Source organism: Theobroma umbraticum, unplaced genomic scaffold, assembly GCF_002168275.2.
Source record: "Theobroma umbraticum cultivar Fairchild unplaced genomic scaffold, ASM216827v3 scaffold_56.0, whole genome shotgun sequence".
Classification (NCBI taxonomy): Eukaryota; Viridiplantae; Streptophyta; class Magnoliopsida; order Malvales; family Malvaceae; genus Theobroma; species Theobroma umbraticum.
Window position 1 is genome coordinate 4,805,273 of NW_018397256.1, and position 17,021 is coordinate 4,822,293.

At 33.7% G+C, this 17,021-nt stretch overlaps 1 protein-coding gene across 1 annotated transcript; it reads left to right on the forward strand.

Annotated features, from left to right (window-relative positions):
* Positions 1-6,746: 6,746 nt before the first annotated feature.
* Positions 6,747-8,064, forward strand: LOC110411137 (putative xyloglucan endotransglucosylase/hydrolase protein 23). The gene is given in 4 exon segments (XM_021421170.1): positions 6,747-7,103; positions 7,200-7,393; positions 7,499-7,841; positions 7,843-8,064. Coding segments are annotated over 4 exon segments (873 nt in total). The 5' UTR covers positions 6,747-6,827; the 3' UTR covers positions 7,903-8,064.
* Positions 8,065-17,021: the final 8,957 nt, after the last annotated feature.

Below are 17,021 nucleotides of genomic sequence, written 5' to 3' on the forward strand. Positions count from 1 at the left end.
ATTAAAGAAAAATAGAGGTGATAGTGTAGCTCAGTCTGAGAATTCATATATTATTGGGAGTTTGATGTAATTGATAAATTATACTTAACCAGATATAGCTTATACTGTTTGCAGATTGAGCAGATATACACAAAGTCTCAATAGAGATCATTGGACCGCCTTAAGTAGGGTGATGAAATATTTGAAAAGTACCATGAACTATGATATTTTATATAATAGATTTTCCATTGTATTAGAAAGATACAGTGATGCTAACTGGATCTCAGATTCAGATGAGACGAAATCCATGAGTGGTTATGTATTCACCCTTGGTGGAGGTGCTATAACTTAGAAATAAGCCAAACAAATAATAATTGCTAAATCTATAATAGAGTCAAAATTTATAGCTTTAGAGTTGGCTGGCAATGAGGCTGAATGGTTGACAAACCTTTTAGCAAATATTCCATTGGGAATGAAATCAACACCTTCTGTGTCTATGCATTGTAATTGCTAAGCCGCAATAACCAAACTTTCAATGGTAAAAATAGACACATTCATTTGAGACATGATGTAGTAAAGCAACTGCTTAGAGATGAAATTATATCCATTAATTATGTGAAGTCAGAGCTGAATTTGGCCGATCCTCTGACTAAGCCCCTAAGAAGAAAATTAATTAATGCTACATCGAGGGGAATGAGACTTAAGCCAAATGAGGAAATCAACAAATAATGGTAACTCAACCAATGTGATTGGAGATCCCATGAATTAGGTTCATATGGGTAATAACAAGTTATTTGTTAATAAATTAATACACTGTTGAAATTATTATCCCTCCTATGGTCTGTGAGTAGTGCAAAACTGCAATACAAGAGAGGTTGAGCTAAACTCTTAATGAATTCCATATCCCTTATGGGTAGTGTATTAAACTGCAGTATACACTTGATGGAATCAACTTATATAAGTGTGGAGTGAGGCAGCTCCTATGAGAATTATGGCAAATTCTCTAGAGCATTTATGAATAACCAGGCACGCATATGGCTTATTCACGTAAAACCATGTTAAATAGTAGAAATTGTGAGGGTGTAATTTGATTGATGAAAACTATATTTCACATAAAGAATTTTGGTTCATATAAGTTACAAACTTCACCAAAATTCTATGACTTATGTTTCGTTCTTTCTAAGGGTGGTTCATAGCTTAAAAAGCACCAATCACGATATATTATACTCAAATGAAATTTGACCCAGCAAAACTTCTTATAAAACTTTATGAAATATATGGGAGAATGTTGGAAAATAGTGTATTTCATAAGGTTCAAACATCCCACATTGCCAAGATACGTGAAAGTTGAATGCCTTATATATGAAAGCACACTACAGGCTTGTTGCAAGTAAGGAAAACGGAGTGGGCTTGCGAGCACACAAGATTAGGCCAGACCTTGAGAAATTTCAAATTCCCCCCTGTACGCGAATATACACGTGGGTTCTGCTTAAGTGAACTTTTGTACCTTGACATTAATTTTTTTTAAATTTTTAGCCTTGATTGAATCATACTTAAACTTTATCTAGCTTACTTGGTTTAGCTCCAACGTTTATCTGACTTAGTATACAAGTTGACCAGGTTTTTCTCTAACTCCTTAAGTCTTTTTCTCAACTCCCTAATCTGGTTCAATGTTCACTTTATTTGGTGTAACGTTCACCTCACTCTATGCCTATAAATGCAACCTCACACCTTCACTCTCAACACACACACACACCAAAGCCTTTCATCTTCTGAGCTTTCTTTGCTTATCTTCTGAGCTTTTTTTGCTTATCTTCTTCGCCATTTTTCTTCAATAGCTGGGTTCTTTATCTATTTCTACTGTTCTTGTCATCCCTTAATAGTTTGTGCAAGTTACTAAGGAAGAGTCTATTGAATCTTGGAGGATAACCGCTATAGTCCTTTTACATCGAGTTTCATACTCTGAAGGGGCTGAAATTATCTTTAAAGACAGTGATACCATGCCTCAGACTTCTTCATATTGTTTTTACTTATTTTATTTTATATTCCTTGTTTTCCATAATCTTTTCTAACATTATTTGTGTAAAGGCAATTGCTTGTTTGATATTTAACACGAAGCTAAAACAGTTAGTCACTTATTTTTCACTTGTGACATGGGGGACCTTGTGGAATATTCATTAGGTGGTCCATAATGAACCCTTGGTCTATTTTCTCTTATGGTTTGAGGTTATTAGTTACCTCAACAATGGCCTGATTTAGAAAATGGTTGGGTATGCCATTGTTTGGGCCATTTGGATAGTAAGGAACAATGTTGTTTTCAAAGGTAAAATTTGGGACGAGGAGTAAATCTTCAAACTTATTAAACTTAGAGTGGCACGGTGGATGAATGCTAAATGGCCTAGTCATAATTCGTTAATTTGTGATCTTACTGGATTCCTAAATGAAGGAATCCCCATGAAGTGCAAGAAAACTAAGAAAATGGAGGTTTGGAGCAAATAACAAAAAAAATGTCTCAAATTTAATACTAATGGAGATTCTAAAGGTTGCCTTAGGGAATCTGGTATAGGCAGTATCTTGGGAGCATGGGGATGTTCTCACCTTATTTTCAAATGTATATGCATATGTGATTCCGACAAAGCTCAGCTACTAGAGGTGAAAAAAGTTGCTCTTTTGTTCGTAGCCTCCAAATGCTGCTTTTCTCACACTTTTCTTATTAAATGTGATAATTCTAATGTTGTCAAATGGATTACTAACCTTAAAGAAGTTCCATGAAGAATGAGGATTCTAGTTATTCAAACATTTAATATTCTTGCTAAGATTTGTGGATGGGAGATCAAACACATCCCATGCTCTGTTAATGAAGATGCTCACACATTGGCCAAAGAAAGAATCCTTAGGCCAATGGATTTACTTTGGATTAATGACTTCATCTCAATGTAGTCGAAAATGGCTTACTCGGGGTGAGGTGTTTTGTCCCTTGCTATCTCCTGTTGTGTTTTTTCTTGCTTGCGCATCTTAATGCTTTCTAGTGCTACCATGAGAACATTTGATGTTCTTTATCTATTAATGTGTTTTGGTGGTTTACTAGTTGATCTCTTTTTTTTTCCCTTAGGGGTAAGATTATGTGCAAGCTCTTTTAACATGTATAAGTTAGGTATATGAGCCTCTTGTGAGGTATTTTTAAAATTTTACTTGGCTAGACCAAAGGTAAATGTTGGTCTACCCAAGTGGCTTCCTTCCCATAGGTTGTTTTTGATATCGTTGTGGGTTATTTTTGTCAAGTTGTTAAGGGAAATCTTATTCCCCATTCATTTTGGAATTTAATTGATCTTATCTACTTTTCAAAATAAAAATTATCAATATTAATTTATAATTGTTATTGAAAATATACTCAATAATATTTATTTAAAATGATAATTTAAAATAAAATGAACAAATGTATTATGCTTTTATTAATAATTTTTTTTACATATAAATAGATAGATAAATTGGATAGTTATCAACATTAATTTTTAAGTTAGACAAATTATTATAAAATTAGGCACTAGCAAGTACTTATGAATTTTATTCAATTTAATTTCTATATTTTTTTAATTTTATTTAATTTAATTCCTTTATCTCATAATTTTATTCAATTTAATTTTTATGACGTGATATATAAAAATTTTTTGAAATCGTTACACCATTGCTACCATCTCAATATGTTACTGCCACATCATTACTACCATGTCATTATTTCAAACCCATGTCACCTGATATTAGCAAATTTTGACATGTCATCATGACATCAGCAAAAATTTGTACATTGTAACTTCATTTCAATAGTATATAAAATGCATAAATATCCGTGTAGAGCACACACTATCATTAAACTTAAAAATATACATATTATTTTTTGCTATTTCATTCCAAAAATATTAAAACCAAAATATATAAAATAATTAATTAAATGTACATAATAAATAATAAACACCAAATGTGCATTAAAAATTAAAATAATAGTATAAATAGGTAGCGCACGATGAGTAGGATTGAACTGCCAAAAACTAAACCAAAAATTAGGCCCAAGTGGGCCGCACTTGCCCTTATGCGCCAACTGTTGATGTGGGCTTGGCTGGTTTGTGTGACAAACCCTTCTTCAGCCTCCAATTGGGTCAAGTCAAACGCGATCAGAGCAAAATCCGACCCTTTTAGGTCTATTTAAGTGTTTTCTTTAATTCTCGATTTTTGATCAATTTTAATCTAATTAAACCTATTAAAAACTCGATTAAAACAATGTTTTATGAAGATCATACATCAAAATCCATTAAAACAAGAGCAATTGAGATCAATAATTGAGTTATTTTGAGTTTTTACATATTCTTGACCTATTTTGATTTTCTTAATATTTGGTAATATAAACTCCATATTTAATTCAATTAAAGCTTTGTTTTTATCTTTATAACAAATAACAAATCATTTATAACGATCAATTTTAATTAATACGCACAAAATATGAAAGTCTTAATCGGTTCATGAATTGAGTTCAAAACTTGAACTGGAAAGTTTAGCCCTTGATTTCTCTCTCTACAAGTCAAGGCACACAATATGGTTTATACCAATTAATCTTCTCACAAGTAGGAACAAAAGCTTTATGCTTACTAAACAAATCAGTAATCGAAAATTAGTTTTCTGGATGTCCAAAGATCTCAACTCATATCTAACAACCTCATGGCAAATCACATAGAATAATATTTAATTGTATCCTAAATCTAAATTATGATTGCTCAAATACTAATGGTTAAACTTTATATATAATTAATTATACTTAATCTTGAATTCACCTAAGTGAAATCTAAAATATAAGAGTGTACCTAGTATTTGATATATGATTTGACAACAAAAATAATCAAATTAACCATTGAAATCTAATGGGTTAGATTTTCATTTTAATCTATAACTTTCAGTATGATCAATACCTTAAATGAATCTATTTGGTCCTTGGATGCTAAATATTTCATTTTTTAAACTTTAAATTGAGCTCTTCAATATTAGATTTGGCTCATCTTTTTACTAGTTTATTATCTTTTTATTCGTAATACATAATTTACTTTCTTGAACTTTAAACTAAGTTCTTAATATTAACTCTTTAACACTAAATTTTGTACTAGCTAGTCTCTTTGGTTAAGATGTTATATTTTGCGCAATTTGATTATTTTGACTAATCTCTATTTAAAATTATTCGACGACCCGCAACGAAGCAGCGTGCACCTTCCAGATAAGACATCACTAAATCTAATCCTTTACAGCTTGACATGTGTTGACTGGCAGCAACACTTACCAAAGAAAGATATTTTTCATGTGCATGTCACTTGCACATTAATTAATTCCAGTTAAAATGAATAAATACAATAGCATGCCAAGTTGCATGGCATGAATATAGTAGTATTAGGTGAAGAAGGAGACCACCAAAACATTAAATTTTGAGTAAAGTTTTGCATAAGCTTGAGAGTTGGCAGGTGATATTCAAGGAAGTTACACCGACTTATTTGAAAATTTCGCACTTCACTAGCCAAGACGAGCCTAAGAGAAATGAGATGGAACCTTGCATTGAAGTTCCCCATACCTGCTTTAATGGCAGAGACAAACCTACTTTGATACAAGTGATGTGAGATAACATTATTGAAGTAGTAAAAATCTTGTTAATTATGGCATTATAAATAAATTAAAGTAAATTTAGTTATGATATCACTTAAATAAATTCTGATGGAGTTAAAAGGAAAAAAAAAAGAAAAACAAGAGCACTACCCTCACTATCTTACTCTAAATTATAACATAGCTAAACATTAAATTTTTGTTTAGTAGAGTGAAAAGAAAAATAGGAAGATGGAAAAATTGAAAGAAGAAAAAGTAGAAAGATGCAAAGAAATATTTTTTTTTCATTAATAAGTTTGGTAGAAAACATGAAAAACATAAAATGTTTCATTCACTATTTTATAGAGTTGAAAAATGAAAAAAAAAATTGAAAATTATATTATTTTACTACCATATCCTTTTAAATTAAGATTAAAAACAAAAGTTAAAAAATTATATATAAACAATTAATCTTTTAAATATGCAATGCATGACTAACATATTTTTCATTTTCTCTCCTCTAATCTTTCTAATATAGAGTGATTTATTTGTGTAGATACGATTAAATTGGCATTGGCAATAGAGTCAGAAACGTTTCCAGCTGAGGCACTGTTTGATTACCTAAAACTTTAAATTGATAAATGCTAAATTTAATCCTTTAAATTATGTTGTTAAATTTAAAGGTAACAACAATCTTAAAATATCTATCCCCATCAACCTATATATATGGTTTATCTGAAAATTAAATTCAAGACAAAACTGCGTCTCCTTCCTTGGTAAATATGATTCTCACATATTTAGTCCTTTTAACATTTTGGGTGGTTTGGTTAGTAAAGGCGGTGCTGCTGCGTGCACATGGTACTGCTACTGAACTGGATCTAATAGTGCCAAAGGCCCAACCTGGCTACAGAAACTCGAGCCGAAAGGACTGCCCGTTCCTCACACACAAAATAAATAATGGGTAAAGCCGCGTGATATCATACACTGTGTTCTGGTTGGCTCGCGTTTGTTAGTGCGATTTTGACAGCTACTTAATGCTATGTTTCCTACTCTACAACTGTCTACAGCCCAGCTGAATGCACCTTCCTCGGCCTTTTCCTCAACCTTTTTCTTCACTATAAATACCAAGCTCTATCCTTCTTCTCAACACACCAAAATATCAAAGCTATTAAGGCCTCATATTACAACACATTCTCTCTTCCCAGGCAAACCAGAAAACAAAAAAAAGATAGAAAATGGGTCGACCGTCAAGTTCCAAGTTTACATTGCTTATGTCTCTCGTGATTGGCTGTCTCATGGCAGCATCAGCTAGCAACTTCTACCAAGATTTTGACATCACATGGGGAGATGGCCGTGGTAAGATAGACAACAACGGGGACGTTCTCTCTCTCTCCCTTGACAAAGCCTCTGGCTCCGGTTTCCAATCCAAGAATGAATATCTTTTTGGCAAGATTGATATGCAGCTCAAGCTTGTCCCTGGCAACTCTGCTGGCACAGTCACTGCCTACTATGTAAGTTATTCTCTAATTAATTCTTGGTGTCCGCAATTTGTACGAGGACGTGTCGATGTTGATGGCACAAATGCTGATGTATATTTCTATCTGCAGCTATCTTCCAAAGGATCAACATGGGATGAGATTGATTTTGAGTTTCTGGGGAACCTTAGTGGGGATCCTTACATTCTTCATACCAATGTGTTCAGTCAAGGAAAGGGAAACAGAGAGCAACAGTTCCATCTCTGGTTTGACCCAACTGCAGATTTCCACACCTATTCCATCCTCTGGAATCCCCAACGTATCATGTGAGTATTCATAAAATTGAAAATTTCCATTTTGCCGCATTTTTTTTCCTTTATTCCTTTGGTGGGAATTGCTTATTGACAAAATCTTGTTATGCTGTGTTCCAGCTTCTCTGTGGACGGCACTGCCATTAGAGAGTTCAAAAACATGGAGTCACTTGGTGTCCCATTTCCAAAGAACCAACCGATGAGAATTTACTCCAGCTTGTGGAATGCCGACGATTGGGCTACAAGGGGTGGTCTGGTAAAGACAGATTGGACTCAAGCTCCATTTACTGCTTCTTACAGAAACTTCAATGCCAATGCCTGTGTTTGGTCTAATGGAGCATCTTCCTGCAAATCAAATTCTCCATCTTCTGCCTCAACCAACAATGCGTGGTTCTCTCAGGAGCTGGATTCCTCTAGTCAGCAAAGGCTACAATGGGTCCAGAAGAACTACATGATCTACAACTTACTGCACCGACGCCAAGAGATTTCCCCAAGGTCTACCTCCAGAATGCAACATGTCTTAGAGGCAACATTAGCCAGCTATTAATTAGATCAATATTCTTTCAATTCTTTTTCTTCTTCAAGCCAAGTCATGATTCTTTTGTTCTTTGAGAAATCTCCCTATTTTGTATGTAATACGTTATCATATGATATGCAACAACAGGAGATTACTTCCTCCCTCAAAATTGATTGATGGGCATTGATTAGTTTCCTTTAGAGGGTAATCAAATTGAGACGAAGAATTAAATACCAATATTTAGAGATTTTACATATTTGTACACGGGCATAGGCGAGACTATTTAAATTAATCTGATGAACACGTAAAAGACAACAAGGACCTCAGAAAGAAAACCAAAAACAAAAGAAAAAACTTGATAAAGAGAAATATTCTAACTTACTATTTACGTGATAAAGATAAATATTTTCACTTGCTATTTCTACATGAAAAGACGTGATGAAGATAAATATTCTCATTTTTATTTACGTATGATAATTTAACACGGATAAGATTGAAAATTTTTGAAAAAAAAAAAGGAGAATGAAAGTCACTGCTGGATGTTATAATAATGGAATAAAAAAACAGAAAACAAGATAAGGGATTTGATTTACCAGGAATAATAAGGAAACATGAATCAAGAAAAATTAAAAGAATCTTGAAAACGTTAAGAAGAAGAAGAAGAAGACGCCACCTTTGACTATGACAACATGAAAACTAGGAGTACGAGGTTGGGGTTAGACTAGTTTGTATATTGAAATTAGCTATGGAATGATTACATATGTATATACACATATGAAGTATATTAGACTAATTCTTAAATTAACATTTATATACATATATATAAGCCAAAGGCAGATTATTTCAATTTGATGACAACTCAAAGGAAACCAAAACCAGGACGACAAATGAAACAAGCTGATAAAGATAAATATGCCCACTTGTAATTAATAAATATATTGTTATAACTTAGATATCATTTATTTCAATCCGTAGATTCTCCTTAAGTTTTTAAATCAAAATTAAATTGAGGGTAAAAATAAAACTACTATTAAGTCAGCATTTCTTACTATATACTTGTATTCTTTAATCTTTGCCCTTACTATAAAATGTCCTTTTGCTTCCCAGGTGGGAAACTTAACAATAGCTGGAAAATCAAAGAGGGCAGCTGGTGACAGCAACTGGAAAGCAATAGCACTGCCCTTTCCAGTTTTATCTCAAAACCAATGCAATCATGAAGTACCCTATATGTATTAATTGGTTGATTGGGTCCCTGCTTGTTGGTGGATATATTGACAGAAATCTTCTTCAAGTACTTTGTTTTTTTGCAAACAACTGTCCTATTGAATTTGTTCCTTTGCTTAATCCTGTTCTAATCACATCTTTACTTTCCTAATCCTAGGATAAACATCTTTTCACATCTCCACTCCACTTTCTACCATTGTTCGGGTAGAGATCTTAAGTTTAATTAAGCCATACTACTCCCTCTTCTGCTAAATCCATAGCAATTGCTATCCGGAAAACAGACAAAGTAATGAATTAAGAATTCACAATTGGATAGCTACGTTGTTGGGAAATCTTGAAACTTATTTTAGGGAATTGTGAGGTTGTTTTTGCATAATTGTCTTTGCCTTCCTTTCGTTTATATCAGCTTCTTTAATTTAAATTGGGCTTCATGTGTTCCTTTCTTTCTTCAAGGAGCGGTTTGGGCAACAGGATAAAGAGGACCTCTTGGATGCTCTTGGGCTGGGTTTAGTTAAGGCTTCCATATGAAACACACACATGAAATTCATTTTTCTATAATCAATTTTTATAAATTTAATATTACTATCTACGTCTTATATATATATATATATATATTGTGCTGTTTTGATTTCTTTAGGTCACATTTTTTCAACTTTGATTTAAATTTTTTAAAATATTTTATCGAATTAAATTTTAATTAATGATCATTTAAAAATAAAATAGAGTAAAATTAAAAATAATTTACCAAAAATTCAAAATAAGATAATATATATGAAACGGAAAGAGTAAATGGTGTGTGTGTGTATATATATATATATATATATATATATATATATTCCATATAATATTTCAAAAAATCTAAAGGAAAAAAAATGTAATTTGAATATATAAATAGGCATGTGCTGAGGCTGAGCAATTAGCTTAGGGGAGTCACCTTCGTACTTTTTGTTCCATATTCAAAAGCAAAACAAATGATGTCCCTCATTCCTGCAAAGTGAAAACAGCGGTTTCTATTCCTCAGAATTAGGCAGGCAATCATGGCCGTTTATAATCTTTTCAGAAGCCAGCTTCCCTTGGCCATGTGCCTCCTCAATATTCCTGTAACTTATTACTTCAAAAGAATTAAGGAATATGGTACATTCTTCATATGGAGGAAAAGCTCAAAAAACGACAGCAGTTAGGAAACAAAAAAAAAGGGCAGTGCCTGAAAGGAATCTGACCTGTAGATCGCAAAAAGTACAAGGCGAAATGGAGTGAAAGCAAATAATTTAGTAACAAACAGCAGAGAGGGAGCCTTCATTGTTGCAAAAACAAAAGGCAAGTAATTCAAAAACGCAAGCCTTCATTGTTGACCATCAACCCCAAGAGTCTCATTGTGATCTATTCCCGCAAGAACCTCGTCGCAAATCCAAAGAAGTTTGTTGGGATGTTGCACCCCTTCTTTTGCGAGTGTGTCAGCAGCTCCATTAATTGGCTTTAACATGTGCTTAATCTACCATTCCTTGATCTTGCCAGGTAATTTGCTGGTTTGAATAACTAAGTGTCTAAATCTCCAAGGAGTCTCATTTGGAACAGATATCCATTAACAATATTGCTATTATCACATTCAAGAATAAGGGGGAAAGCTTCATTCCACCTAGAGGCAGCATAGATGAGCACCGCTTCTCTAACAGCCATTAGTTCGGCCTTGTTGGAATCACAAATGCCGATAGCTTTACAGAAATAGTCAAAAGTGTCCCCTAAATCGTCCCTTAAAATAGCTCCAATACCTGATTCACCAAGACAGCATCTAGATGCTCCATCCATATTGAACTTAAGGCTACCATTTTGTGGCCTAAACTAAACCTCCACTCTCCTGGCTTAAACAGTATTCTTGGGGATCAAATCTTCATCAGGAAATCTAATCATGTCACCAAATAGAGATATTAAGATCAGGCCATTTGGCGTTTATCCACCAAGCAACCCAAAACTTCGTAAACTCAAAAATTTGCTGCTCATCCCATTCTTTGCCCTTGAATACCACCTCATTACAATCAATCCAAATAGCCCAAATGATGGCATGCTATGTCATTTTCCAAATCAAGTTGTTATGAGTGAAAGCAGCAAAACTGAACCAAGCAAGAAAACATACTGTGGGCTAGTGATGTATCACCCGTTACACGTTCCGTAAGGCTCCCCACTGCTGCCATAAGAGCTTTGACAAGTGAAAAGTAAGTGGTTTACAGTATCGGGTTCACGTCTGAAGAGTAGGCATGTTCACAGCTAAGCGATTTTGAAGAAGCTGCCAGCAGAATATCTCAGTTTTATAAAGAGCCAGTCCCATCCAAATTAATTTCCAGTGACTTTCCAAAGTAGCATTTGAAAGCATAACAAGCTGAGAGAAAGATTCCAAGGAATAATTGCCACTAGAGTTGGCCTCCAAATCAGTTTATCTTAGAAATTCCTACCGAGAGTTTGAGCTTCAATAAGACTTTTAAGGCTTCCCCATTGCTCGTTTTCCCATACAAAAACATTTTACTTAAGGTCAATTTTCCAAATCCGCTCCCTACTAATCCATTTTCCAAAATCATTGCTTTTTGCCCCCCTTTTCATTGCCAATGCAAAAATTTCTGAGAAGGAACTTTAAATATGCAGCCATTTCTTCGTCCCAAAAACTGATTCTTCACCCATTTTCAAGAGACAATCACATACCACTAACAACAAGGTCACTGAAATTCCCATCTCCCAAGAGTGGTTTTGTGGTACTTTCCATATGTTCCACGCTTTGTTAGGATTACCAACGCTTGGAATAATATTGTTATGTGCAAGTCTAGATTTTTCCACGATAATACACCTCCAAGGACTATCCGACTCATTACCAAAGTGTCACAACCTGATTCAATTTTATAAGCTATACTTTTTATATTCTTAATACTGTATTAATATTTTTGTTAAATAACATGTAAACTTAAAATTAAATGTTCACTTAAAACTCAAGGCAAATGATATTTAAAAATTATTATCATCTACATCTACAATTTAAAAATTATTCTTGATAAAGTCGAGATAATAATGTCTAATAATTAATCATATATAAATATTTAAATCAGTGCTAAATATACGTATATACTCCCATTTCAAAGGGTTATGTTCAAATATAGGGATCTCCCTTTCCCCAAAAACTATAGTAGTAGATAAAAGAAAAAAATTGCACGACTAGCAATCCATCTTTTTCTTCAAAAAAACTAGATCCTATAATAAGTATCTTCTTCATCTTAAAAACCCAAATTAATACATCTTTACATAGATTTGATTGTTCTAAATTACATATTTAAAATATAATAATATCCAAAAACATAACCGCTGAGAATTGTATATTTAAAATTACATAATAATATAAAAAAATACTGAAAATCGTATAATATCTAAAAAAATTGCTAATAATCATATATTTAAAATACAATAATCTGTTTCCCACTTGTTACATTTTAATACCAACAATAATTTGTTTTTACCAGTTTACCTTTATGCCAAAACTTTTAATTCTTTGGAGTGTCACTAATTAATAAAACTTTGTTGTTATATATACCAGATATTTACAATCAAATCCATATCCTTCCTTTATCAAAGTTGTGAATCAAAGTTACTTACTGACTTACTCTACTTTTTTTTTTGGGCAAAGACTTCTTGTAATGGAACTCATCCATTTGAGTAAAAGTCTTGAATATAAAATAAAAGTAATGAATATTACAATTCTAAAGAAACAAAAGCTACCGATTAAAGAAAGAAAATAGGAAGGAGAAAATTACTAAAACTTGTTGGTAATGAGCAATGGGGTCTGTAGTGTGCTAAAATACACACACACACACACACACACACAAGGGGAGTCCTGGCCAACTAGGTATCCCAAGATCTGATCGTGAAATGAAGCATTGAATTTTCTATTCTCTTTTTGTCCCTGACTTCCTTCGGTCACCAACTCATCCTAATTTGCTTCCATAGACGCCCCTGAGAGACATGCAGAGAGCCATTGACAAATATTGATGGCAAATGATAATATAATTCCTTTGGACCATTCTCATAGGGGAGAAGACAAGGATCCAGATGAGACAGAGAGAGAAAGAGAGAGATATCTGACTAACATCAGCTTTTATTCATATTTTTTGACAAACAATAACTTGAGAAACATATGTTTCTGATAAGACATCAACCACGCTTCCATCACTAGAAATATATAGATAAAAAAAAAAAACCAAAGAAACAAATCATAAAAAATCCAAAAGAAACTCAGTTCAACAAAGATAGTCATAGTAAAAGCAAGAAATTAAGGTAGAGATGACTCATGTATATGATCATCAATTTCAAAGCATTCCCGTTTCCCTTTTCTTTGCTTCTTCAGTTTCATATCCTGACAGAGCTAAGTAACTGCATACAAACAAGACCTTAGTAACACTTGTTGGGGTACAATCTATGATAAATCAGCATCATCATCAGAGAGAAGCGCGAGGCAAAAGGAAACTGCTGGCTGAAGAGGTATTTTGGGAAACCTCAAGAAAAAACATTGGATTCTTGGACTGTTAGTGGGAGCCCCTTAGACAGGGAGGCATCAATCAACAGTTAGGGCTCTTTTTCATGTTTTTTTTTTCCCAATCCTGTGTTAATAGGATATAGGACGGTAAATGGGAAAAGAACCCTTGGAAACAAACCACCCCCATCTGTACTCTCTTCATCACCCCCTTCAATATATATTGTATATATAGGGCTTTCGTACGTAGGGATGATCAAGTGATGATTTTGATAGCCCCCTACCAGATTGTGTTGCTGCAAGCCACGTAGTTGCAAGCTGTGGCAGACTTGTTAGGGTTCTTTTTCTTGGGTTTGCCCTTTTATTGCTTAGCAAGGTGCCTTTAATTTCCGTTTCCAGACAAAAATTAATTGGCCGCATGAAATATGGATGAGTAAGGCGCCCTAATTGCATACTTAGTGTTTTGATTTTGTTATTTACTGATCTGCCAAACCATAATTATGAGATGATTAATTTGCTTTCCACCGTCTAACCTCTAAATCTTTATTTTAACGAAATTTGCAGATATATAGAATCTGACAAGTTTGGCTTGGGCACGGGAAGTGGCTTGCTTCATCAGGTGCTATTTGATTACTAATCCCCAAAAGATTTCCTCTGTTATATATCCACTCTGAATCAATATTAACTAACAACATGTTAATTATACGTATGTGTCACTAACTCCTGTTTGATCCAACTTTTTCGTTATCCTTTCTTGAATGATTGAATATTAAGGTTCAAATCAAGTCTTCCTACCTACGGACTTGTTATTTGTATCAAAACAAAAAATCAAACCTCGCATGGTTGCCTGTAATGGGAACTAATAAATCCATGGGTAATATAAGATCGACCACCGTACGTCTTGCTTGCTAGCTAGCTGACACCCTTGATGTCTTGTCAAAGTACTCTCAAATAATTAATATTGGCAACTCCTCCTTGAAAAAGTTTGAAGGAGATAAAAGACTAGAAAGAGGGAGCCGAGCGAGGACTTTAATATGGTGCAGGGCTAAGGCAGTTTTGGACTTGTGGATTGGAAATTTGGAATCTCTCATCAGCTTGGAAAAGGCACGACTCTTGTTCTCATGTATCTCAATTCCATCTGACGCACAAACAGTTAACAGCGTGAGCCTATCTTTCCCTCTTTCGGCGCCCCGCTTTATGACATTGATGCACTACGATATGGTTTTACAAGTGTCAGTAACTAGAAAAATTTGCCCACCCATCGGTAGTAACTATCAGTGATTAAGCCAAACGTCAATCATCCATGAGATGTCAGCAGGACCTGGATAATAGAACAACCAAAGAGATCTTGTTGTTGCATTTGGTCAAACTGTCAGTTACTTAACGCGTCATGAGAAGGCCCCTACAAACTTTGTTGCAATTTGATAGGACTATACGAGTAAGGTCATTAAATAACAATTATTAAGTTTGTTAAATTAAATAATAATTATTCAATTTCTATTTGTTTAATCTAGTAACCGGTTATCATTTGATCAGAAATTAAAGTACAATTCATTTAATTAGAAGGGGAGGATTCTCCCTTCCCTTCTTCCTTATTTCTTCTTCGAATTTCGTTCTTCCCCCCTGAAGCTGTTAGAGATTGCCAAGCATGGAATCAATCTTATGGTTACAGGTTTGACTACAGGAGTAAACATTTTATTGAAATCAAGATCAGATCTTTGAGTGAAGCCTTTTGCCACCAATCTAGTTTTGTAACTGAAAATGGAACCATCAAGGTATCTTTTAATTCTAAAATCCACTTGTAACCAATTATATTTCTATTGTTGGCAGGTGGAAACAATTTTCATGTGTCATTACTTGTAACCATAGGATGTGCTCTCTGAGGTTGAGGTGGCTCCAGATGTAGTAAATTTGAGTAAACAGTTGAATCAGGAAGAAGGCAAAGGTAATTTCTAGGGGAGAGAATTGACACACTTGAATAAAAGGTGGTTCCAGAAAACAAAGCTGCATCCTGAGCGGGTGTTGTTTAGGTTGGAACAATTGTAAGGTGTGTCATGTACAAGATGCCATTACGAGTAAGAAATATCACAGACTAGAACGCTGAATGCAAATTTAGTAGCAAATGGAAATTTGTATTCATCAAACGAAACTTGTCTCGAGATGAAAATTTTGTTAGATTGAGGATCAAGACAAAGGTAAGCTCTTTGATGCTTAAAGTAACTAAGAAAAACACAAGTTGTAGATTTACTTTGAAGTTTATGTGTGTTATAAGGTTTTAAGCCATAAATAACATAAATAATTAAAAATTTTGAATTTAGCATAGTTAGGGTCCTAATTAAAAGTAATTGATAAGAACATTTGTTTCCAACGATAGGAGATGGAATCTATTTAGTAAATAAACTATAATTGAAAAAGAAAAATACCAATATGACCAGGTTATCAATGCTTAATGTAGTAAAGTCTAGTTTCAACATTAATACTTCAATGTTCACATTCATCGATTGCATTGTGTTGAGTGATATGTCAAGGTGTTTGTAAATGTTGCATGCCAAATGAACTGAAGAGAGATTGCACTTGTGTGAATTCAACCCCGGAATCAAAATATATTGTAACAATATAAGTTTTAAAATAATTTTTGACTGTACTCTTAAGTTCAGGAGGTTTGATTTTGAAGCAATACTTGGTTGAATGTCTTATTTTACAACAGAACTGACAAACAATCTTGAAGTTTGAATGATATGAATTTTTAGAAGAATCAGTTGGTTAGTAAAATATGGTAAATTAAAGAAGTCGATGCTGCTTTGGTTTGTGAAGTAGCTTTGGCAACAAGATGGGTAAAAGGTATGATCATATCTATTGCTGATTCTTATTTCTTGATAACTGTTTTATAATCAATGAGGTTATCTAATAGTTCTTCAAAGGGAATGTAAAATCCTCTTGCCCTACATCAACTACTATTTCCTTCACGTCAGAATCAATTCCATTTGGAGTGTAGGTGATAACTTCATTTTCACTTGCAAGTGAGGTCACCAATGCGGGTTCATCAGCAACACTTTTGAGATGTTGGAAGTATTCAAAGACTGTCATGGTGCCTTTGGATTTTGAAAGTTTGTCCTTTTAAGTTCATCTTATTCATCTTTTGAGATCTGAACTTGTTAATATATAATTTATTGATTTTAACCCAAACATCAAAAGGGCAAAAGAGGCACAACTCTTTCTACAATAGATGAAATAATACCATAAATAGCTGATCTTGTCTGACCTAGTGATCATATGCTAGATTAGCAATAAAAAAAAAGGAGGGTTGGAACCTTGTGGTTTCAAGGCTGAAGGGTAAGGGTATAACCATTTACATATCCAAGTAACTTATATCCATCCAGCTAAGAGAGACTTAAATT